This window comes from Lineus longissimus, chromosome 9 (genome assembly GCF_910592395.1).
Source record: "Lineus longissimus chromosome 9, tnLinLong1.2, whole genome shotgun sequence".
In the NCBI taxonomy this organism is placed as follows: domain Eukaryota; kingdom Metazoa; phylum Nemertea; class Pilidiophora; order Heteronemertea; family Lineidae; genus Lineus; species Lineus longissimus.
The window spans coordinates 10,933,839-10,959,071 of NC_088316.1; the positions used below are offsets into that span (position 1 = coordinate 10,933,839).

The 25,233-nt window shown below is 41.6% G+C and overlaps 3 protein-coding genes across 4 annotated transcripts in view; 1 reads left to right on the forward strand and 2 right to left on the reverse strand.

The window, feature by feature from the left end:
• Nucleotides 1-1,863: 1,863 nt before the first annotated feature.
• On the forward strand, nucleotides 1,864-2,517 carry LOC135494039 (putative nuclease HARBI1). The gene has a single exon (XM_064781790.1). It carries the CDS (start codon nucleotides 1,864-1,866, stop codon nucleotides 2,515-2,517), a length of 654 nt encoding a protein of 217 aa, XP_064637860.1.
• A 470-nt stretch (nucleotides 2,518-2,987) lies between these two features.
• Nucleotides 2,988-3,951, reverse strand: LOC135494041 (fibrinogen silencer-binding protein-like). The gene is made up of 2 exons (XM_064781791.1): nucleotides 3,513-3,951; nucleotides 2,988-3,409 (listed from the first exon to the last, which is right to left on the reverse strand). Exons 1-2 carry the CDS (start codon nucleotides 3,949-3,951, stop codon nucleotides 2,988-2,990), a joined length of 861 nt encoding a protein of 286 aa, XP_064637861.1.
• Nucleotides 3,952-20,702: 16,751 nt separating this feature from the next.
• The window catches only part of LOC135493257 (phosphopentomutase-like), a 32,886-nt gene continuing 28,355 nt past the window's right edge, over nucleotides 20,703-25,233 (reverse strand). For both annotated transcript variants that reach the window (XM_064780398.1, XM_064780400.1), the window contains 3 exons: nucleotides 24,861-24,947; nucleotides 24,174-24,301; nucleotides 20,703-22,763 (listed from right to left, as the gene is read on the reverse strand). In XM_064780398.1, coding sequence (XP_064636468.1) covers nucleotides 22,658-22,763; nucleotides 24,174-24,301; nucleotides 24,861-24,947 — 321 coding nt within the window. In that variant the 3' untranslated portion in view covers nucleotides 20,703-22,657. The remainder of the gene's footprint in view (nucleotides 22,764-24,173; nucleotides 24,302-24,860; nucleotides 24,948-25,233) is intronic.

Genomic DNA, 25,233 nt, shown 5'->3' on the forward strand with positions numbered 1-25,233 from the left:
AGCAGCGTCTGGGAGTTTTTATTTTAATTACAAAGGGTTCCGCAGTATTGTGCTGATGGCATTGGTTGATGCGAAATACCGCTTTACGTTTGTCGACGTCGGATGTAATGGAAGGGTTGCTGACGGGGGCATATTCGGCAGGTGTTCATTATCTTCGGGTCTTGAGAACAAGACCCTTTGCCTACCATCACCAAGGGTACTTCCAGGTCGAAATATGAAGGTACCATTTGTATTTGTGGCCGACGATGCTTTTCCATTGCGGGAAAACATAATGAAACCATATCCTCTGCGAGACATTCCCGGTAGCATGCGCATCTTCAACTACCGACTTTCGAGAGCGCGTAGAATCGTCGAAAATGCATTCGGCATAATGTCCAGCGTCTTCCGCATATTTCGAAAGCCGATAGCTGTAGATGCACAGAAAGCAGAGGATATCGTTTTGGCTTCCTGTGCATTACATAATTTGATGATCACGAAGAAAGACTCGCGCGCACGCTACGCTCCACATGGTACAGTCGATATGGAAGACATGGCTACTGGTGTCATTACCCCTGGAGCATGGCGAAAAGAGGGCATGCCAGCAAACAACCTGCTCCAAATCGAGCCATTCACAAGCAACCGTCATGCTCAAACCCCACAAGACATCCGCCACGAATTTCGAGAGTACTTCCTCACCCCAGGGTGAGGTTTCGTGGCAGTACAAGTTCATTTGAGGAAGCCGTCCTTAAAGTGGGCGGAATGAAGAGCATTTATGACATGAGAGACTGAAATAAACCTGCAAGAGAGAAATCATGTAACAAAATTAACAAATAAAGATAATTCTCACCAAATTGGTCTTCGATTTTCGTCCTCCAATAACTCCCCTTAGAAAAGAGAATGCCTTGTAGTACATCCACTTTGGGGTGTAAACGTAGTCAGTCCCTTGCCCAGATTTCCTCTTGGTGGCTTTCTTTAATTCTTGCGCATACTGGTTTCTCAGGTTGTGCATTTTTCTCGTCACTTGCACTTAATCTCTTTTACAATACTTCGCCAGACTTTTCCATGCATCCTCTTTCTTCAACCTGTCTCTATATTCGGCAGACGTGACATCCCATAGTGCAGGCCTCGCTCTGTAACCTTCAATGAGGTTGCTGACCGCATCTTGCGACCATTCACTCTCCGCAACTTCAACATGAAATTCGTCTGCCATTTCTCGTGTTGAACTCGCACTGATCTGTTAGACGGATCTGTACGACAGTTCTATCCCAAAATAGAGCAAGTGCTAGTCTATAAAGGCACTGTCTGACACTTTTATAACCAACTTGCATAATCTATGTGGCTCACTTCCACACGACAGAAATTGACCATCCTACAATCTTTCGGACAGTTATCTATTGCTGTCATACAGCCACTAGCTGAACAACTTCCACGGGATAGTCATTGGACAGTCACTATCTGACAGCAAACTTTCGACAGAAAACTGTCAAGTGGAGCCGCGCCTTAAAGGTCAACTTTATACGATTTTCTTTTCAGAGATGACCCTTGATGTCAGGTAAAGTGCTCCCTTTGGAAGCTCCCTTAGGAAAAGTGGGGGTCGTTTCACAGACCTCACTTTAGCCTAAAGGAGAACTTTATTTGTTTCAAAGGGATCCTTAAATTAAAGTTAGGTCTGGACCAAACTTTAGTGTCCCTTTAGCCTCCGACTTGTGTAGGCGACTTTTGTTGATGATGGCCGACTATGTACATCGCATTGCTCGACTGTACGACGTAAATCTGGGCAGGGAACGCTTCAGAACCAGACTCCCCGTTTTTCAAGAAAATGACTATAATGACGAGTCATTTTTCAAGCGCTTTCGCTTCACAAAGAATGGACTTAATTATCTGATGGATTTCTTGGGGCCCGACTTGCCAGACGCAGCGAACCAACGTGGAATCCCTTTGACATCAAGGACACAACTGCTAGTGGCTCTTCGATATTTCGCAACTGGATCATTCCAGATCGTTTCTGGTGACTTGCAAGGTGTTTCCCAACCATCAGCTTCAAGGATTGTCAAGAAGGTTTCCAGAGCTATTGCCAGACATCGAGGACAGATAATTCGGTTTCCAACAGGCCAGGACGCTGTGAGGAATAAGGTAACATTCTATGAATTGCATGGCTTTCCTGATGTTCTGGGATGTATCGATGGTGTTCACATTCCAATACAGGCCCCAAGCGTGGAGGAAAAAGAGATCTATCGATGCCGCAAGGGATTTATGTCCCTGAATGTTCAGGGTATTGCAGATGCCAAACTGAAATTCGTTAACATTGTCAACCGCTGGCCAGGCTCCACTCACGACTCTCGGATTTTTAACAACAGTCGGATTAGTTTGCAGTTTGAGCAAGGACAGTTCAATGGTCTTCTACTTGGCGATAAGAGATACGCATGTCGACCATTCCTCATGACACCATTCAGGAATCCAGACGGCCTCGCTGAGAATGCCTACAACAGATCTCACAAAAGAACACGATCTGTTGTTGAACGAATGTTCGGTATATAGAAGCGAAAATTTCCTTGTTTGAAGGAGGGACTACGGGTAAAGCTCGACACAGCCATGGCTGTCATAACTGCAACTGCCATCTTGCATAACATTGCTATAGATCTGAAAGAGCCCGATTTCGGTGTAGAGCGAGTGGTAGAGGATGACGGTGCTATGATCAGACATGTCAGAGATGAAGAGATGGGTGTAGTGGTGAGGCAGAGAATAGTTCAACAGTGGTTTCAATGAAGAGACGTGTGTAACAATTATCATTGACAAGACTACTTTATTACTGATGAATTAACATAACATTCAGACAGTGTCTGAACAAAACAAAACATGTTGTGATGCTTAAAATCACTTGCATTAATCTGGCTTCAGGGATATTTGTTTCAAAAAGACTGCAGTGTCAGTGTTCGCACTTGTGTTTCAATCCTAGGAATGGGAATGTTTTCCAGTTATTTGTTTATACCATACAACTGTACCATGATTCAGTTAAGCTCACCATAAATACTAAAAAGTTGGTAATCAGCGGTGTTGTTTGCTGTTTCCTGCTCTGATGATTGTGCCACTTGTTTGTTGGCATTTGCCAATAAATTCATCTGATGCCTGAACAGTTCCATGCGCTTGTCATGTTCTTCCCGTTGAAATTGAATCTTCTCCTCCAGATATTTCATTTGCAGAGCATGCTCCTTCCTCTGCATTTCCAGAGCAGCAGTCATAGCAGGGCCGTGGGCAGGGCTTTTGGGAGCCACTTTGGTTTGCTGTTTGGAGGATGTAGCAGGTGTACTAAGTGTACTGATCATCGATGTAGTGGGCTGGCTTACTTCATCGTCACTCCTGGCTGATGGATTCTCTGCATCAGACTCGTTGGTCGGCGGTTTTCCAGCAGCTGTATGCTTCTTTATTGTTTCTGCAATAGGAACAAGAAAATCAGTGAAGTTAGGTGCCATGGGACATTCCAGCTTCTGCAAGCAAATTACTTATCCTCCAGCAATGCACATTTCTATACTTACCTGGTACATTATGATAGTCGGTGTCATTGTCAAAGCTGTTATCCAATGGTTTCAGCACTTCACTACAATATGATGCAACCATATGCGACAGATCATCGGCGACAGTGTCTTTCTCCACGGGCCCCCCTCCTGTCTGGTGGCGAGTTTTCTTCTCCTGGGCGACGTCTTTTTTAGCCTTCGCTTTCAAGTTCTCAAGGACCTTCTTCAGCTGTGTGGCACTGCACTCTGTTTCCCCTTTCTTTATTGATGGCTGCTCATTGAACTTTTTGACAATCCTATCCCACGCCTGGTTTTTTCTGCTTGTAACTTTGTTCGTATTTTCTTTCAAGTCCAGAATACTCTTTTCCTTTTGCACAAGATTCATTAGGAACTGCTTCTCTAATTCATTGAAGCTTCGTCGCGTTCGACCTTCGGAACATTTTTTAGAGGCCTTCGGCATGGCTGTACAGATGTTCAACTCGCAGATGTCTGTGATGTTCAACTTGCAGAGGTAGCCTACTCTGTATACAATGCATGTGCTCAATGACAACTTCATGAATACGTTTAGGTAACCACATGTGGAAATGCCTTTTATCACCGAATACATAATCATAAAGGTCAGTTAGTAAAAGGGACACTGCTATAAGGGGCCCTTTAGCAATTCTTTATTAAAGTGTCACCTTAGTGGAAGGGAAGCCAAAGTCTGGTTCTTGAATACGGATGGCTGAGGGACACTTAAGAAAAGGGAAACTTAGCTAAGGGACACTTAATTAAAGGGCCCTTTAAAGTTGATTTAAGGAACATCTTAGAATACGGGCCCATATCTTTCAGCCTTTTTCTCCCATTTCGTGTGGAGATCCCAGAGGAGATGCACGAATTGTATGTCTTCAAGAAAAGCGAAACCTTGTGTTTGTCGGACTTCGCATTAGCAAATAGCGTTTTCACCCCTTGATAAAAGTATCGTGCTGGCAAGGGTTTCGTACAGTCAAAACTTGATAGCATTGTGATTTTCAAATAGTGGACCTTCCCAGCTTGAAGAAAAGCCAAACCAGATGTGTGTCGGCCTTCACATAAATAAATGGGTTTTTGGCCCCTTAAAAAGGGTTGCTGGCCCTGCAAACGTACAACCTAAAGTTGCTGGCATTGCTGTTTCAATGATACCACGTCTCCAACCCACAATCCCATATAGTTTATTTTAGTGTCGGGTCTCGCATAAATAAAACCAATTTTTAGCACCCTTAAAAAGGGTCCCATGGCCAACCGTACAGGAGTTACCCTGCCAGCAATGGTGATTTCCATACAGGGGGCAGAAAGGCTTGACTTGCAGGGGTCAAATCTTTTTATCTCTCCCACATTAATAAATCGAGCCAAATCTCGGTCTTATTGCCGGTTCATCAGACCTGTCATTGTAAAATGCATGCAAATGCAGTGTCAAATTCCTGCATGAAATTCCCGGGAAAATCCGTATTCATATTTGGTGTTGAAATGCAAAGTGTGGACCACGTGCGTTTATTAACATCACGTGACCTGCAATCGTGGATTGAAAATAACATTGACCATGCACATTCTCCCCTTAAATCACCCAAACCAATACCGCGCAAATATATTCTTAAAACCATTTTCTTGACCTCTGACAAGTTAGTTTTGTCTGATGCAGTGTTTTAACACGAATTTGAGGGCGATTACTATCACGAAAATTCACACTCATCGGGTTTGTAGAAAACTGCTAAAGCCTCATGGTTTGACAGTCTTCTTCGAATAAATACACGATATCAATTTCATATTTTTTATTACGCTGACTTACATCAAAATTACTGACATAAGAGTATCATAAAACAGTGCAGATCATTTACAATCGTAATTTGAAATCAAAAATTGTAAATATAACTGAAATAACTGAGCACTAATTCGCCCACTCTTGATGACATCGGTCGATATGGACACTAAGCGTCACAAACTCGCCCCAGTGCCGAAATAAAAAAAATCAGTTGTAAGGAACGAAATCAGCACCTCTAGTGTCAAGATTGTAAGCGGCAAGCACTGGAGCCACTAGTGCGCATGCGCAGCATCCACAAGTCAACTCCTTCGTTGAACAGCTTGTTGAGATAAAATTTCACATGATTTCCAGAAGTAGTCTGGCACGAAAAGGCTTTACCGAAGAAACGACAGTATACGATAGGCATAGCTGGCGATTAAAAATTGCGAAGCTAAAAATGTAATTGAATTCTGTCTTGTTGCAACTGCTATTTTTCCTTTTTCAGCATTACTAGACATTCACTGCACGTGAATAAAAATATTCACGTAGTCCGAAGTCAGAGTGTTAACGTGGTTAGTAAGACCTCTGGTATGTCGCTCTCTCCCGTTGTGTATATTATCATCTGTGTTAACGATCATGAATTGTTTTACTTGCCCTCTGTGATCTTATACGATTTGATATCTGAAGAGGTAGGAAGAAAGATTATCAGTATATGATATTCTATACAAAACCTACCCATGTGCACTGAACAATCATTCCTAGGATGACTTCATGATCATTGCCATTGTTGTTGCTAATCAACACACTGTAGGGAAGCTCAAGTAAAGCTCGGCAGCATGCTGTCCTCAAAGGTTGGTTGGTAGGGCAATTACACCAAGGTTTCTATTTATGGTATCAGATTCGCTTGCTGTCTTTTTCACCTGCAGTTAAAAAATGTAAACAAAATGAATGCAATTTCTAGTGTGTGCTCTCCATGGGTGGATGAAGAGGTTGAAAGCAAGGTTCCGAAAATCAATGCATTTAAGGCCCTTTTCAGAACAAACTTTATTCCAGAAATAACTTTTTATTTCTATTTTGTCCTCAAATATCTCACTCGTCTTACCCATTTTGCTACCTGAGCAATAGCACTTTTTGTATGTACACTTCCAGCTCTAGCCAAAATGTACTCGTCTCCCTCAACTGTAATATCCAAGTTGACAGTTCCTCTGAGCGTTTCGTGACGTAGGTCAGGAACAGATGAAACCTTCTCACCAAAGATACCCATGACACGTTTTGGAGCTCGACTGAAATTTAAGGAAAACAAATAACAAATATTCAATGTCTTGAGCAATGTTTTACCATTCAGACTTGCCTTGCTAACGGCCACCGCCGATTGTAACAATAACTTGAAAACAGCCAGGGGCGCCTTTGTGTAAATATTACACATCATCTGATGACAAGTCCCACAACTAAACATTGAAACTAAACATTGAAACTAAACTAACATTGATGGAAGCACATTTCACAATGGGTACCATGGCCAAATTGATTATCGGATCGTACCGATTTTCTAAAGGAGCCTTGACCTAATGACTGTTAATAATTTGCACTGTTAAATTGCATTTCAATGATTTTTTAATGATCCTGTTTGCAGTAGTTTCGGTGCTGATGGAAGTGGAAGCTGTTTTTTTATGGAAAACCAACATATTTTATGCCCAACTTGGCCCTTGAAAACTAAAAACATTTTTATTCTTTTACTGAGAAAACTTTAAGTGCCTGTGATATCACACTCAGCTGAAAATGTCCATATCAGGCATTTCATCAAAGTAATAGTTACCCTAATGCACACTACTATAGACTCACCTGAAATCCAAAAAGTATATTCTCGTGAAAGATTGGAAAATATACTCGTAACAGGTTTCATCAGTGGGCTCATCTTGTGCATATTTAACAACAACTTTCCTCAGAGATTGTAAGTAGTTTGTGATATCCTTGAAAAGCATTCTGAAATAAGGAAGCAAGTTTTAGTGCAGGCCAAATAATAACCAAGTCATTGCCTCTCACCACTAACAGTGAGGATGAATTTCTAGGTAATCTCCCCCCTGGCCGTCAGAATGCCTGTTACATTATTTATTGTCTCCATGCATTCCCTTCATTTCCCGTACATCCATATTGTGACAACACTAATATAATACACACATGGGTGTCACAGGAGACACGCACTGAAAGCCCTTCTCAGTAGTGGAAGACCGGGTGTTCGAAGATTGTAATGAAATGGCCAGTGCCATTGTGCTCACCTCCCTCACAGACAGTTTGTTATGATCAAACTGACCAATGATCAAGCACACAGTTTTTGATTTTAGCCAGGAATTGGACGGGACGTACGACCCAAATTTAGGTTAGGTCCCCCCCCGCTTATTCCGACAAAACTTCATTTCAATTATGGTCGCAGTAGCGGGGCAATCAAGCGCCATCGCTGCATCCTCGGCTCCAGGAAACGCCTTACTAGTGCATCGACCCACATGGAAAGGATCGTCGCATGGACAGCTAACTCGGGTCAATCGGAGTCGACATTGGAAAACCGTGATAATTCAGTCATATTTTGAATTTTGCGCCTATGATCATGTGACACAATAAGAAATACAGAGTTCCAGTCACGCAAAAAGTCGTACCAGTGCTGCCATCTGAGAATTTTTAGTATAACTAGCTATATTTTAAAATTGCCGTGTGTCATACGGACGTACGTGGAACGTCAAAATCAATGGGAATAACGATAAACCTTGGTACACTACCTATATGAAATGTGGACGTACGTCAAATGTCTATATGGCACATCGATTGCCAAAAAGTGGACGTACGTCATACGTCTATAAGGCATCCAAAGGGTTAATGATACCAATGGTCCTTTAAATGCCCGCATCTATTACTTTTATCCGATTGAACACCTCCAACACTGTATACCTTGTTTCTATTGTGTTACAAAGGTATAAACCAATACCTTCATCAATCGTAATTTTTTCGTTGGTTTTTTCAAAAAATAAAAAAGTTTTTGTGGACCTTTTGTAATTGACGATTATGTAATGAAGACAATAATGCCCAATTGTTATGACCATACTGACAACAACATTTGGGAAGATATCATAAGTTGTTGTGTTGAATGATGAGCTAGACTGTAGGCCTATGGTTCAATGTAAAATACCAGACCGACTTCATTCAAAGCTACGGAACCATTATTCCCTGCCATAAAAACTTTACAAAATTCAAGCCAATATTGAGGGATCGTTCCCATTTTGTCATTCGACATTATGCCCCCCTGGTGGCAAAACAAAGAATTGAACTCTGCCCAATTTCATGATGAAACTGCTCGATTTAAATGACTTAGAACGCGATTTGTTACATCCTTGATAAACACATCGAGGGATGACGGAGGGATGTGCGAGTTCTTCTAGTAATAACAGGTGACGCCACCATTAGTTCATCAGTTCCTAATGCTGGAAATACAATGTACACGTGTCGACTTGGGCAGTCTGGTCTCCAGTGTGAGGAGGTTTTAAAATCTAAATAAATGAAACGGTCAGGGGCATTGTGCTCACCGTATACAATAGATTTTCATGCTGGGTCCTGTCTACAGGAGTGAAAGTCTTTGCACGTCAGACCGAAATTTAAGTTGCGTGGTCATCTGAGGGATGGATTCATACTGGTGATAAACCATTCAAGTTAATTCGGTCATCTGTGGGATAAGGATTCATACTGGAAATAAACCATTTATGGGAACTCAAGTTAACATCTGTGGGACATGGATTCATACTGGTGATAAACCATTCAATGAAAACTCAATTTAATGTGGTCATCTGAGGGATATAGATTCATGCTGGATATAAACCACTGAATTGGAACTCTTAATGTGGTCATCTGAGGGATATGGATTCATATTTGAGTTGCCATTGAATGTTTTTTCTCCAGTATGAATCCATATCCCTCAGATGGCCGGACCGTCTACAGCCCAAAATGTATGTCGTTCAGCAAAAATGTCCACGACCCCAAAATTGTGGATTTTGTCATATATGTCAGACATCCAAAGAATAATGGTGAATTTATCACCATCAATAGACCGTTTTATAGCATTTGATATACTTTTGGCACAATGCCATTGCCAAATGCCAATTGGCAATTGGCAATTGCCAGGTATTGAACTATGACACGGAGTTAAGCTGTTATTTTGTTACTGTATTCATCAGGAGATGAATGTTAATTTAGTAAGGGGGTGATGATACGGAGTTAAGCTGTCAACAATTAAATTTTATAAATCACCTTTAAAACGAATGATGGATTTTAACGTTTAGGGGCCAATTATTATGACGAAAGCAAGTAAGCTAAATTGGTATTATACTGTTGTAGCAACAGGGGACAGAAATGGCCAGATAAATAAGGAGTGTGATTTTACTCTCAGAATTGTTTGTAGTACGTGAGGTTATCGGGTTTAGATACTTTTATCGAGGGAGGCGATGTTGATACCTTGACCAAGTGATGCAAGATGACGTGACATATATCAATTAAGCCCGTTTCGTGGGCCGGCCACGTCACTTGCACCAGAGTGGAATATCACCGTCGTCTAGGGAACATTGTAACATCAACAAGAATTGTTTAAAAATCTAGGGGTCTCCTTCCCTCGAGAGAGACCGGCAGATGACTTCATAGAAACAACCTCCTCTGTACCATATTCAATCATCTATCAAATAAAAGTTTAAAAGACAAGAAGCCTCTCTCCTGCTAAGCTAGTCTTCCCAACTCAGCAATTCTCCAACAAGCCAATACTCGTAAACAAGATCCCGTTGACTTTTTCCCATCCAATTAGTCTTGCAATCTTGCACACATTGTTTCCAAAGGAAGCAATACAAGTAATCTCAGGTCAGGAATCTACCAGGAAGGTCCATCAATTGACATTACCAGATATGACTGCCCATAAAGATAATTGGGACAGTATTGCGGCTCATGAAAAGAAACTTTCAATGGATTTCAAGGTATTAGCTAAACACGCCAAAACTAGTGCTAAGGTCTATGCAACAAAAGCTGACAAACTCAGTACCATAAATCGCCTCTCATGAAGAAACAAAGCTTCATGAATCACCCACAACTTGGCTCGGTATTGGTTCAATTTCAAGTCTGTTGAGTATATGTGCAATTGCTATTTCAATATTTACATTCTGTAGGACCAGACGGGCTATGGCCTTAGTTCTTGGGATGGAAGCTCTCCCACTGACCAAAGCAAATGTTATCATATCAAATATGACTCACCGGTTTGCATTTGAAGACACACTTGCCACACTGGCACCCATGGTCAATGAAGTCAAACTCACATTGGATGCAGACACGATCATACTTTATGTTTTGCTTGTCTGCTCAGTCGCATCCTTCCTGTATCTGATTGTCAAACTTGCTACTAAATTCAGGGCATGCTTTACAATGTCTACATGCGCTAAGGCCAATCTCGAATCTTATTTGAACTTGGTGATGGTAAACAATTTGTTATGCTTGACGTAATGACCCTGGATACCATGCCTGGAAACCTTTCCATGGAAACGAATGCTTGCTGTTCCGGCATGCGACTCACTTCAAAATTTAGCGGACTTCGCAAATACTTGGAAGTCGATTGGAGCACTTGCAAAGTTGACCGGTCAAATGGCCAGGCTTCAGTGCCAATGCCACAAGTAATTAATGTTCCCGTGATGCAGGGAAAGGCACTCCAGTCAATGCTGGACAATAATTACTCTGCTAAATTGTTCATTTCACATAATTCACTCCTGCGCCCAATGCCCATAAAACCAGCTGTTGAGGCCAAACCCACTTTGAAAACTAAGACCATTCCTCTGACAACGTCTACCACTGAGCCCGAGACTCTGTTGCCTCAGCCAAATTCTATTTACCCTACGTGTCCAACTCTTGCTGACCAAACCTCTGATTAAGTCGGGGAGGGAAAGAAATTGCAATTGATCTTGAATTAAAAAAAAAAATTATTATTGGTGTAAACTTAAGTTGGTTGGTGATTAAGTAATCTGAGAGCTGTGAGAGAGTACCGGAAGTGCTAAGGAATCGACCGTGATCGCAAATCGTCTCATCATATAATGAACTTTGAACTTATATGCCGCATGTTTGGAACGGATTCGAGGATAAGGAACTCATGTTTTATTAAGTATAATAAGGACTATATATTATACACCCGCCTATATAAAGGATAACCCTGGATGCATTCGCTGCCAACCGCCGTTAACAATTAAATTTTATAAATCACCTTTAAAACGAATGATGGATTTTAACGTTTCGGGGCCAATTATTATGACGAAAGCAAGTAAGCTAAATTGGTATTATACTGTTGTAGCAACAGGGGACAGAAATGGCCAGATAAATAAGGAGTGTGATTTTACTCTCAGAATTGTTTGTAGTACGTGAGGTTATCGGGTTTAGATACTTTTATCGAGGGAGGCGATGTTGATACCTTGACCAAGTGATGCAAGATGACGTGACATATATCAATTAAGCCCGTTTCGTGGGCCGGCCACGTCACTTGCACCAGAGAGGAATATCACCGTCGTCTAGGGAACATTGTAACATCAACAAGAATTGTTTAAAAATCTAGGGGTCTCCTTCCCTCGAGAGAGACCGGCAGATGACTTCATAGAAACAACCTCCTCTGTACCATATTCAATCATCTATCAAATAAAAGTTTAAAAGACAAGAAGCCTCTCTCCTGCTAAGCTAGTCTTCCCAACTCAGCAATTCTCCAACAAGCCAATACTCGTAAACAAGATCCTGTATCAACTAACCCCATGTGGGCAGTCTTAAAAATGTCTTTAATTGTATGTGGGTGGTTTTGAAAAGAGTTTCTTAAAGGGGGACAATAGGTAGGAGCTGGGGGGCAAATTGGTGGTCTTCATTTCACTAATATGTACAGTTAGGGGATGGGGACTGTGTTGACCACGTCCTTAGGCATGCATCCGAAAAAAACATTGAGGGGGACAATTTTGAGTACACTCAACATTTTTACGATTGTTAGCCTCTGTCTGCACAGTAGGCTAAATTGTGTGTAATGGCTGAAATTCCTGGCCTTTTTCGTGGCTGGAGATAGGCTCAATGTACAGCGTAGTGGATCAATAAGCCCATTTCTGTGGGCTAGGATCAGAAAGGCCCAGCCTGGTAAAACTATGCGCCTCCCTGCGAGTTCTCCTGGTATTTGGGTGGTCGATTGCTCCGGTCAACGCCTGAATGAACCGGAGATTGCTGATGTGCATCTAAGTCCTCATTTAAGTAAGGTAAGGGTGAAAATCTACTGAGGGCTTCTTGATAGACAGCTGATGCTGAACCAGTAAGATGTTGTCCAGGTTTATTTCATAAAAATCCCTTCATACTGATCCTGATTCTATTTCTGTAGTTGACACTTTCATGCCGGGCTATTGCAGCGGTTGCAAGATAGTTGTCGAGGGTCAGAGAGCAGAAAGAAGGGGGGGGGGTAGAAGATAAATGATAGCAATACTGAAACTAGTATTGGGCAATTCGCCTAACAGCAAATTGCAGACCATATCCCTGGTGAAAGTATTTTGTCATGTTGAGAAATTAGGTTTGCACCAGGATATAACCAGATAAATCAGAGGCAAATAACCCTGAATAACCAGCTGAATTAGGTTGTGACAGTAGGTGCATCATAAATACTACAATCAAGATGTACAGACCGGGGGAGCTGGCAGTACGTACCCATAAGTCTTTGCGGTAGTCTCGCGCGTACCGGATATAACCCATCAAGCTTTTCTCCTTTAGAGAAATACTGCGTTGCGCTCAAGTGCCTTATAAGGCTGTGAACAAAATTAACGTTCGACCAATGAGAAAGCCACATTACCCTGCATACGAGGTTGGACGCGTGATCACTAAATGACAAGTAAAAATAGAATCAGACCACATGTTTCTATATGTCAGAATGCTGCCGTTTGCGCTGTAGTACACGTGTGTTGTCCAAATTTTCGATTTCAAGCAAGTTTAAGGCCAACCTCGTGTCCACCAGACTAATGCATAATTGGCAGTTGAGCGCAACGCAGTATTTCTCTGAAGGAGAAAGCTTGATAGGTTATATCCGGTACGCGCGAGACTACCGCAAAGACTTATGGGTACGTACTGCCAGCTCCCCCGGTCTGTACATCTTGATTGTCGTATACTAGAATTAGCGATGGTTCTGGGACTGCAACAACTCAGCATATGGATGGTCAGAATCCAGCAGACAACAAGCAAATGTAATCTGAATCTCAACATCTTTCGTATCTTTTGATGAGTTTTCTGGTCGAGTGAGGGAAACCAGTTGGCCATCTGATATGGCTGGTGGGGATGAAAGCTCCCAATGTTGGGACGACCAATAATACATTGCGTCTCCACAGTATTTATATTATAATACCTCCCTCCATGCACACATGGTTCTGCTGCCAATTTTTTCTTCAAATGATCTAGGTGTCAATCATGCACTTGTGGGTACTGGCACCAATATCTTTTAAAACTAACTGCCACAGTAGGTTTATTTATTCAGTCTTTTTGAAGTAAAAGTATTACAGTGAAAAGAACGAAATACGGCTGGAATATTATACTGGTTTGTCTTCGGACGGCAAATTCAGCACTGCACCGATGTCAAGGTTAAGACGGTTATACGACTTTGCCTCATCAGCTCCTCGTGGTCAAGGCTCCTATATCCGTGACTGATGCGGTCGCAGAACAGAACAGATGCTGATCATCCTCGTCACTGCGTCAGGCTGTAAAACAGAGCGAGGAAATATTTTAACTTCACCAGAAGTTTTATCATTCATTATTCAGACCAACAGACACTGACTACCTGCTAATAGTCTATGAATTTCATTGTCATAATTCAGAACAAACACTTATCACCTTTGCTGACAATATTTTCAGAAGGTGTGTACATTCGTGTGTCCATTTACACTGCACGTGTATACGTGCTTTACTGTACATTTCTACAGGAGTGAGCAGGATGTACAGAAAAACGATCTCCAAAACTGTTGCTTTCAGCACTCGCGACACGTTAAGCGAGGTTTTAGCAATTATTTTCAGTGAAGGTATATCTCATGTGTGGAGTCTGGGTGATTTTGAGACATTCTTAGGTGTTTAAGGCGCACAGTTTGATGAAACTTCCCGAATTCGTTATTTTTTTGATGAATGTATATCCGCCATTGCGGGGATCTGGAAACTTTCGGATGACAAGTTTGCCTCAAAAGATGGACGTGCTCCCTATAATCACCCAAACTAACAGCGAATATATATTCTTAAGATCCTTTTCTTGACCTCTGATGAGTAAATTTTGTCTGATGCAGTGTTTCAACACAAATTTGAGGGCGATTACAATCACGAAAAAATCACACTCACCCAGTCTAGAATGGGTAGTTGTAAAACAAGAAACACAGAAACGAAACAGAAACACAGAAACGCAGAAACGAAACGCAGAAACGAAAATCAAACGGGTTTTCATAAAGGTTGGAATCAAGCGGCACGCCGATACTTTCCTTGCCCAATCCGTTGTTATTGTCGTTTAAAAGTAAAATCTGAGGTTGGTGGGTTGCGGCCAGCCGGAATGCAATAGAGTTGTTGAGGGGATACATGGAGCAACTTGGGGGGGGGGGGGGGGGGGGCGGGGGGGGGGCGGCACGATATGGGTGAAGTCTTTTGAGGTGGTGGTGTAGTACTTTGGTAGGTTCGATTCGATTCCTACAGCATGTTATTTTAAATGAAGGTGCAGTGCAACATCTTGCCTTGTAGTGTTCAATTTACATGAAGTACCAGGATCATCCTACAAATCCCGTCTGATGCAGCACTTAATGCAAGGTACGGTACCAGTACATGGGTGAATCATTTCGACGTTATGTGAGACGTGAGAGACCAATTTTGGCGACTAGAATAGAGTAAAGTGGGGGGGGGGGGGGGCGGGCACTAGACTTGGACTTGGAGTAACTCAATCTTGCCTGCCCAGCTGCTGCCTTTAAATAGTCCCTTTAAATATCTGTTTATGTTAATGAGGTTGCAGTAGGGAAGTTCAGCCTAGTGTCGTGCACAGGCCATGGAATGTACAAAAGAACAGGTATCGCTATTCGAAGGACTATTTTCTATTTACGCTGTGTAGTACATACATGTAGTGTATTGGCACGATCAAGGCCGGATGCTGCCAATCTGCGCACACGTTGATGAGGCTAAAAGGGGTATTGGGAAATGAGCATTCCTCCTTCCATTCCGACTGAATACCAGTTTTAGTTACACCCGCGTTCGCGGCCACAACCATGGCAACAAGATGGAGTCTGCAGACCAGAATTCGCCACAAGACTGGTTTCTGCGTTTCGTTTCTGTGTTTCTGTGTTTCTCTTTCGTTTCTGTGTTTCTTGTTTTACAACTACCCGTCTAGAATGCATAGACGAAATGTCTGTTGGCTCTTCCGCTCTGTAGCGGGTATCCTCCCACCTGTTCAGGTCGGGACAGATCAACGTTGAGCAACTTGCCTAATCGGTAAAAACGCGGGAGGCAGTGCTATTACCGGAACGGTTCAGAACCGGCGATTTTCATCAAAAATCACCCGAAAACTAAAAAAGTAAGCAACGGCTGCAAAAATAAAGTACACGTTGTTCGTTAGCAGGTTAATATGTAAAGTCAAGGACTTAGTGAGCCCCCTTTAGGTCGGGGGAGCTCCCCCGAACCCCCCTACGAGCATATGTTAAGTGCAAGCTCTAACAACTACAGCTGTTACAATGGGGGGACACCCCCCCAAACCCCCCTCCGTCGACATAGGTTTTTACCAGTGCGTTGGGGGGAAGCTCCCCCAAACCCCCCCCCCCCCCGGTGGACAGTCAACTAGCCCTTCTGTGTCATACTGCTGGAGGGGGGGGGTGCGATGGGACCATCCATATAGTTCCTTCCGACACATTTTTGTTTTGGTAATGTAATACATTGTGATTGTCCTTATTCACGGGAATCGGGCGTTTCCAGTGATATACGACACAAATAGGTTGTCCTCATGCATTCACTTTGGAAACGCATTTTAAAATAGATGTTACGTCCTGTTAATGGGGCACGTCATCATCGCGTACATTTGGTAAAAACTCCCTAACGAGACCGGAGCAGACGGCTGAAAGTAGTTTAATTATTGGCCGCTAGAGTGCAGAATGTCGCTCACCCGAATTTTTCACGCAACTTTTGCTAAATAGAGCTAGTTCTAGTTTGTGATTCATTTTGATACTTCAGATTTGGGCAGAAGACCAATATAACTTAGTCGTCAGTGTGGTTTTAAGCTGGAAAAACGTATTTGTCTTTCTTAAAGTGCCTTTTTTGGACGGGTGTGTACGATTGTTTTGTTTTTATGTCACGTGACCTCGATCATGTCGACACAAAATTGAAATAAACCACCCTTTTCTGTCATTATTTAGGACGGATATTTCTCTAATAAAAATATTAATATAATTGGCCAATTTCTTAGGCATATGATGTAGCGAATTCCCATGAAGATTTAAATTAATTTAAATTAATTTCAACAAATGGGATAGCAACCACCACCGGAAGATCGCGGAGAAATCGGTAAACTCAACGGAGTTAATTCAGAAATATACCAAAAAAAATTGTTTGTAGGATATACAATAGTTACTCTCTTTATTTCTCATCAAATCAGTATATACTCCCACACACACGTGTATCTTAAGAGCCCCTCCTAAAGGGGGGCTTATTATATACTCCCGCACACACGTGTATCTTAAGAGCCCCTCCTAAAGGGGGTCTTATGAAACGTAACCTAACCAAATTTCAGGTCGTTCCGTGCGGCAGTTTCGGAGATACGTGTCGAAAACCACATCTCTCGGGTCCTGGCGATCGGCTCAGTAAAAACAATAGACCATATCCACGGAGTTGTGGATATGGTCTAACAAAAGTAAAAAGGCCTGTATAAAACTATTTAACGCATTGCCATTTTATTCAGAGGTCAGATCTACAGTACTCGGCATCCTGAATGAAAGTAAGTCGGTGATAACAAACCAGATCGGATTCCTTACAAGCATCTAAGGATTTCACCCCTAACCGCCACACATAATTCAAGATTAGTAATTGTCATTTCTACCAGTTTGTTACAACAACCAGTTATGGTTATCAGTGGAGTCATTCATCAAAGTTCACCTCTGACCTTCTTTACCAGCAGTGTTTTAACAAGTAATTACTTGTACCGGTATGTATTGTGATAAGGTTCCAGGGACAAGTAAACACCATAATTTAAGGATACTTTACTTTGAGTATGACTGTATCACATGTTGTAGAGATGACCAATTGTTGCGGAAGCCACCTGCGAAGACCTCTACAGACAAACAATTTTTGTCACATGTGATAAAGACTGCACAACTTACTTTGCATTAAAAAAAACACAAATTACAAATTACAAATGAGTTTATTGGCACCTTATAAGCAAACTTACATCGGTGAGGAGAGTACAATAAACTGAGTGCAGAAAGCTATTGAAGAGAAAAAAAGAGGAGGAAAACAAAAGGGGATCTGTCTGTGGGTGTTTACCCCTTTTGCCAGTGTGCGAGGAGACGGTGCATACATACATATAATACAAATGGTTATGATGTACAAGTACAATATAACTTAATGATACCTAGCAGCAGTTTAAAAGATGAACAAAGTGTATCAAAATACCAGTACAGTATCGAAATAAAGTGACTTGACTTATAAATTATTTGCACATGTCTCTACTTCACTTCAGGCAGTAGCACACTTTGGTATAAAAACGTGTTGCTGTGTTACCGAGTTGTTCCGTAACTGCCAACATAGGCCCCCATTTTGTTTCGCCTTCTCCCAAGAGTAGATCACAGGCATGAGAAAATTCCAAAAGCATAACAATTAATCCACCTCAAATTATAACTGATACACAAAACCTACAAATCGACAATACACTCAATTCCAGTCAGTATTTACTACAGAAGATGTAACCAACACCCCAACTATAGGCGACAGCTCCTTCCTTCCAAAGAATAGCAGACATCCATCCAGGGTCAACAAGAATGGAGAACAGAAACTACTAAGGGGATTAAAGCCACACAAAGCCGCAGCTTGCCTCCCTCCCCAGCCTCTAGATATGTCTACCATATTTGTACATAGGTTATATCCTGCACCCTGACAATGTTTTTATTGCTCTGCACACGCACAACACCACATGATTAAATACGCCCCAATAGGAGCCAAATAAGGAAGAAGAATGACTTGGTGTTAGTGAGTATATGTACATTGTCTTCAGGTTTTTGTGCCACTGGGGTCTGATCAATCGCTAATTGGTCGATTATTTCTGGTACTTTCATTCACCTGTGATGACATGCTGTAATGGAAGTCTACGTTGGCAGAGAGAATATCCTTCGATCTACTTGGAGAACGTCCAATGCAGGAAGTCAGAAGTTTCAATATAAGCTATCACACTGCTTGTGAAGACCAAATTATTGTCATATCATGACACCTTCACGGCCGAACCACGTAGACCTACGTGGCCCCAATCCCCCCTATTTGAGCTGGTTATCGGAGTCTCATGGACTAACTGAACGCACAACCGTCGCCATCTTCAGGGCAACAGCAGGAACTGAAAAGACCAAACCGTTAGCAATTCCGACTTCGGGAATTTATTTGGGGGGGGGGTCGTGGCGTTTGAAAGAGAAGAGGGGTGTAGCTTACATAACTCTATTCATTCAAGAAAACCTTGTCTTGGAGAAGCTACTGCATAAGACCTTATGCAGCAATCTCTAGCATTGATAATTTTTTTCTCGTGGGATCTGAAGAGGGGGTGTTTGGGGGGTGAGACACCGGCTGTGAAGGTGTTAATGTTCCTGTCAGTCAATACAAGTGTCGGTGCACTGAGATCATAATTTACACATTTAATTTATACTTAGATATTTATTATTCATAACATTATGCGCATACACTTACTTTGAAGAGGGACAGCCTCTCCCTTCTGATAGATAACAATATATACATATATATTATACCTCACTCATAGCACATACAGGAACTAGAATTCCGAAATTTGCTGGTAGCAAATTTGATAGTCCCCAGGTAGTCGTCATGTCAACCGAGTAGAAACCGAGTAACAAACTCGACTGTAGTCAAACTACGAAGAAGAACGTGTGCAAATACTCGAGTCGAACGCGTTCGAATTAACAGCCTGAGTGTAGTATTTGACCTTGACCCGATACTCTCGTCAAAATCGCAGCAGAACTAGAACTGAGATTTCACAGGCAGCACCTGTGAATTCATGACTCCAGGGTTGTTTTGAGGGCGATATCGTAAGAGTTGGTCTTGAGTATGGGAACCTGAAGGTCCGTGAGGCACCTGGGGAGAGAAGACTAGTTGAACGATGGGCATAAATTAAAATAGGAGTGCGGGAACAAGGTTTTTTTAGCAGGAGGAAAGCGAGAACATTTTGCGCTGTCGTATTCCGATTTGACTGGTTAGTGGTGAAATCTGCTTTTACTTTTGCAAATTAACATATTCGTTTTTAGCTCACCTCTTAGCAGAGGTGAGCTTATCCCATACCGTGGCGTCCGTCGTCCGTCGTCGTCGTCGTCGTCGTCGTCGTCGTCGTCGTCGTCGTCGTCCGTCGTCCGTTAGCAGGGCACGTTTCGTAACTGTTAGAGCTATTGAGTTGAAACTTGGTACACATGTACCCTTATGTAATGACACCTGGGAGACCAAGTTTCGGTCCGATTCGTTTCATGGTTTGGCCACCAGGGGGCCAAATGTTAAAAGTGAAAATATGCAATATCTCCCTTAATAGTAGTCGGGAAATTTTGAAAAAAATATGGTAGGTACTTCTAGCAAAGGTGCATCATATATCCTCCGGGTTTTTGATTTGACCTCCTTTTCAAGGTCACAGAGGTCAAATGGTGTAAATTAGCCGTTAGGATGTAACAATGGCACGTTTCTAAACTGCAATGACTATTGATACCAAATTTGGTACACATTTACCCCTTAGTCAGGTGATCTCAGGGACCAAAGTTTGGTCCAATATGATTCACCACTTGACCACCAGGGGGCAAAATCCAAAAACCTTAAAAATGTGATTATTCCTTAACTTCTTGCCCGATTGCCACCAATTTGATATCATGGGTACATCTAACCACCATACAGTATATGTCACACAGGTTTTTAATTTGACCTTCTTGTCAAGGTCACAGAGGTCAAATGGCGTAAATTCGCCGTCAGGCCGTAACTATGGCATGTTTCTTAACTGCAATGACTATTGATCACAAATTAAGTACACATGTACCCCTTGGTCAGGTGATCTCAGGTACCGAAGTTTGGTGCGATCTGATTTGCCGTTTGGCCTCCAGGGAGGGGGCCAAATCCTAAATTCTTCAAAATGCCATTATTCCTAGTAATGACTTGCCCGATTGGCACCAATTTTATATCATAGGTACATCTAATTCTAACATCCATTCAATGTGTCACCCGGGTCTTCTTTGATTTGACCTACTTTTCAAGGTCACAGAGGTCGAATGTACTGTAAATTGGCCATTCTGGGGAAATTGTAATTGCTTGGACCTACATCAAACCTAACACTACATGACACAAGACCATGCTCTTTATCCATCTTTCCTCCACATGAGGTGAGCACAATGGCCCTGGCCATTTCATTCTAGTTCTAACGTTGTCTGAATTAAAGATGCTTTCCCAATGTTTGACTGGTCTGGCAAGAGGCATTGCCAGGAAAACGTGACGTCATTTTGGCCATTCTTCTTACCACACGCCCTGCCCTCCCTCTTCGTAAAACTTCCTGACATGGTGTGAAGTGGGAGGGCGCACAATCACACTGCCGCGATGTTAATAGTTTCTATTTATAGAATTCAGCGGCAGAGATTTTAAGCACGGAAAAAGTAGATTAACTCGGCTAATCTCAATGGATTTTACCCAGGAATGTTTTCAAGGCGAGAGAAACATCTGATTTAAGTACTGCGCTTATTAGATTTCATGGATTGGCCTAAAACGTGGACGAAAAGAGTGCATTATCAAGTGTTGGAGAGGTCACGTAATTGTACGAGAAACCTGAGCGAAAACAATACTGACTCCAGCTACCTCCATCGTCCCATCGCTCGACCAACTCCTGAGAATAATGACGTCATTATGATGGGGCGGAGCTTATGCTAATGCATCAGCGTCTCGCCTCTGCGCATGTCACAGCGCATGTCAGATTGAATCGCGGCTTCGGCATGTTGGGAGAAGTCGATCAGACGATATCTCAGCAAAAAATGCTTCAAAAGTATCGAAATACTCAGGATTTTTTAAATACTTTTGCGATAGTCCATAGATGGAATTGGGTTTGGTGGTGTAAGGGTGATTGATTTCTGGTTTATTTAGCCGTTTTGCTGGACTACCGCAATAAATGTGTTGGTGGAAGAAAATAACAGTTTCGAGAATTCCAGTGATATCAATATAGTCCCCAGACGGGATCTGGGGCCTATAATTAGCAAAATCAACTGGAATTTTGGAAGATGAATAAAACACATTAGCTGCTCACATAAAGTTTATAAATAGATATGGCAATAATTGGCTGTGCATGAAGGACCAAAAATATTCAGTGTGTCTGACTACCGAGATATGCACAGAAACTATCAATAATTATGGCTATTTTGGCTTGAGTACTGACCTAAGTCAATCTCACAGCACTTACAACAACCACACTTCAGTCCATTCATAAAGTTTTTTTTCGCATCGTTTGGGGCTCTGGGGGCAATCTACTTGTCGATTAACTTTGAAGTTTGCTTTTTCTTTGATCACTCAAAACAGGATTTTAGGGGTTCTGCATTGTCAGTGCAGAAAATTTTCTTCAGTAATATAAAACCAAATGGTCATTATAAGGGTCTCCTGAATAGGCCATATTTTGTTTCTGGGTTTTTCTTGTTTATTCTTGTCACATGAGTAGATGGACGCAAAAAATAATAACCTCAGCGATTCATCCAAATTGGTCGAGAAATAAACAGTACAGAGCAGAAAATGCCCAAAATCAATGCACTATGTCAATGTACACAAAGACAAAAATTTTTGTTACTATGTTACTAAAATGAAAAAATCCTGTATGGTTTTGTGACGAACACTTATTTAAACCAAATTTCAAAGAATCAGACCAGCAATTTGCCACCCTGCAGAGCCCAAAATGATGCCGACATAACCGTTACCAATGGACTTTCAAACAGCTCTCACAAGAGGCACTGGGGGTCCAAGGAGCTGCCTCTGCACATCACTTAATTGTGTTTGACCTTCAAGGAGATAGCAGTGACCAGACAAGGGTTCGAGTTGGAGTGTTTGACACCACCACCCTCCAGCAATATGCTCCAGATAACAATCCACAAAAATCGTCTGCGTCTGTGTGTCCTTTTGGCTGACATTACTCGGATCTTGGCACCAGTTCATTCTTGACAGGCTCCAGGAACACATCAACGATATTCTCTACCATTTCCTTCAATTCCTTTTCGACCGATGCTTCATCCAGGCTGCCGAAGAGACAGAAGTTATTAACCATGGAACTACATACAGGGTACATTACTGTGCTTTTTGTCCAGTTGCAGCACCTGGACTTAATTATTTTTTCCACTTCAGCACCCAGACAAGAAAGAAGTACCAAGAGATTTATGGAGCGGGTAACGGTTTCACTGTTAGTGTTGCAATGCCCAGACAGACTTTGCTGCCAACCCGGACCAAACTGAAGTGAAGTATCCATTGCGTCTGAATATGGCCAAAGCACCCAACCAAAGATACATATTGTGGAGAACACTGACCTACTAGAGAAGTGTTGAAACTCACAGATCGGAAAAGGGATATACTTTTGGGTAGGAGGCCACGTAGTTTTAAAACCAGATGAGGTCAAATTTACAGAAATCTGAAGTTGTACAGAAAGAAGGAAATGAATCGGAGAGATCAATTTACCAGTCACATTTTGAAGAAAAAAAAATCCTTTCTTTGTTCAGGTTTTATTTATTTTGATGGATATTCTTTAATTTGGAATCCACATAAGATTGTCATCATCTTCGATGACTGCAGAACAGAAAATATTCGTGGCATAAATATTTGGCGGCATAAAATTTTCGCAAAAGCCGGGTGATGGACATATGCGCAGCAGAATATTTTTTCCATTGTCTTTTTCAGCCAAAACCTCCTTGTAGTTAATATGCACTGAAGTACGCCAGGAGTGTACGTGTCTAGAGATAGTACATGTACATGTATACTCAAACCCACTGTCAACAGGTGTCAATCTATGGAGTTTTTAAGCCTATAGCAGACAAAGATGAGCATTAATTAGGCAGAAGTCATTGAAGAGGAGTGTAATTTGTGTTTGTTAGGCTTAATTATGACACAGGCTAATCTCCAGGGTACACACTGTTTCTAATTAATCACCTCTTGTATATATGTATATGGTTTACTAAGCTGAGATCAACATAGGGCCTAGCTGCATGCAATGCCTGTGGAAACATGGCAACAATGACATGGATTTATTGCCAAATGGCAAGAGATTTTCGTGGCAGAATATTTTCGCAAGCATGACCTACTCGCGAAATTCATGAAAACATCCTGCACGCGAAATTTTTCTGTTCTTTAGTAGGAGTAAAAAACTCAGCAAAGCAACTCAGAAGAGGTTCCAAAGATAATCAGTTGTGGTACTTTATCAAGGCAACTGTTCTCATCCAAACTCTTCTTTTACGTTGCAATTTGGTTGCTTATCAAAGAAAATTCGAAAAGGTTTCTGGATCTGAATTCACAATACCAGCAGAGTAGTTTCATGGCGAGTTGTTTTTTTACACCTTTTCAAACAAAAATATTGAGTTAAAAAAAAATTAAAGACCTGAGCGTCTACCAGGACATAATCGGATCTACAAACATTATTGGGCGATCGTAATGTAACTTACCTCGGAGGTGCCAAGTACTCTGTATAGTATTTCACTTTGGGTTCAGTGCCACTTGTTCTGATGGTTGCCACACAACCGTTTGCAAAGGTGAATGTAAGCATCTGACTGGATGAACTCACAGGAAGGCACTGCAAGAGAAACATGCCATGTCGCATTTGGGCCTTATGGAGTTATCCGCATGTTCATATACATGTTGCTATGGTTGAGGGCTAAATTGTGACACCACTCCTACATCACTTGTATTGCCTCAGATATTCATAAATATGTTTGGAGCAAATAAAAGCTTTTAACCGCCATTGTATGGAGAAAATCAAGGTTTTTGCATTACATTAGATGGACTTCACAAAATTTCTTTAAGCTTGATTATATTTTTGCCAAATTGACTTGTATAATACTTGGTGTGATTGCTCAATAACACGCCAGGCAACTAGATACCCAATTCGGTGTGATTGGTCAAAACTGAGAGTAAACTTTCATTAAAAAATGCATCAATTTCTTGGATAGATTTATGATATGCAATTGTGATATACTTGTATTCAGTCAGCAATTTATCTGAGGTCATATTGCAAAAATAATCACCAAATGGTTGAACATTTTGAAATCCACTTTTTCAGTAAGCTCAATTTATGGTAAATCTTAAGACAATGCTTTTCACAAACATTTTGTGCCATGAAAATATACACTTACTGCCTTGAGGTCATTTTCACTGCTGTCGTATCCTGTCATCAAGTCTCTCACATACTTGATCTCAAAACGCCCACATCTGCTCGGGTACTGAAAAAGAAAGAATGTGCCCAGACATCCGATTTTTATAACGCTACTTCAGAACTCACCTTCAACGGAATCTGCTATAGATAAGTGTATAGAGTATTGAGAATGTTGAACATTATAAAGCACTTTATAAGAAATAGCATTTAATAGGCTATTTCTTGAAAAGGTTAAGTGAACAAAGTTACACACTAAGATCAATTTTAATTAATGAAATAAATTGGGAATTTTGGTGTTCCGTGATCTTTTGCAATGCAGACACTGAAAATTGAAGGCTTTCATACCAAACTTC

Coding starts and splice junctions, on each gene's coding strand:
- LOC135494039 (XM_064781790.1), top strand. CDS start 1,864: ATGGATTTCTTGGGGCCCGACTTGCCAGACGCAGCGAACCAACGTGGA.
- LOC135494041 (XM_064781791.1), bottom strand. CDS start 3,951: ATGCCGAAGGCCTCTAAAAAATGTTCCGAAGGTCGAACGCGACGAAGC. Junction 3,410..3,512: donor CGACTATCATAATGTACCAG/GTAAGTATAGAA, acceptor TTCCTATTGCAG/AAACAATAAAGAAGCATACA.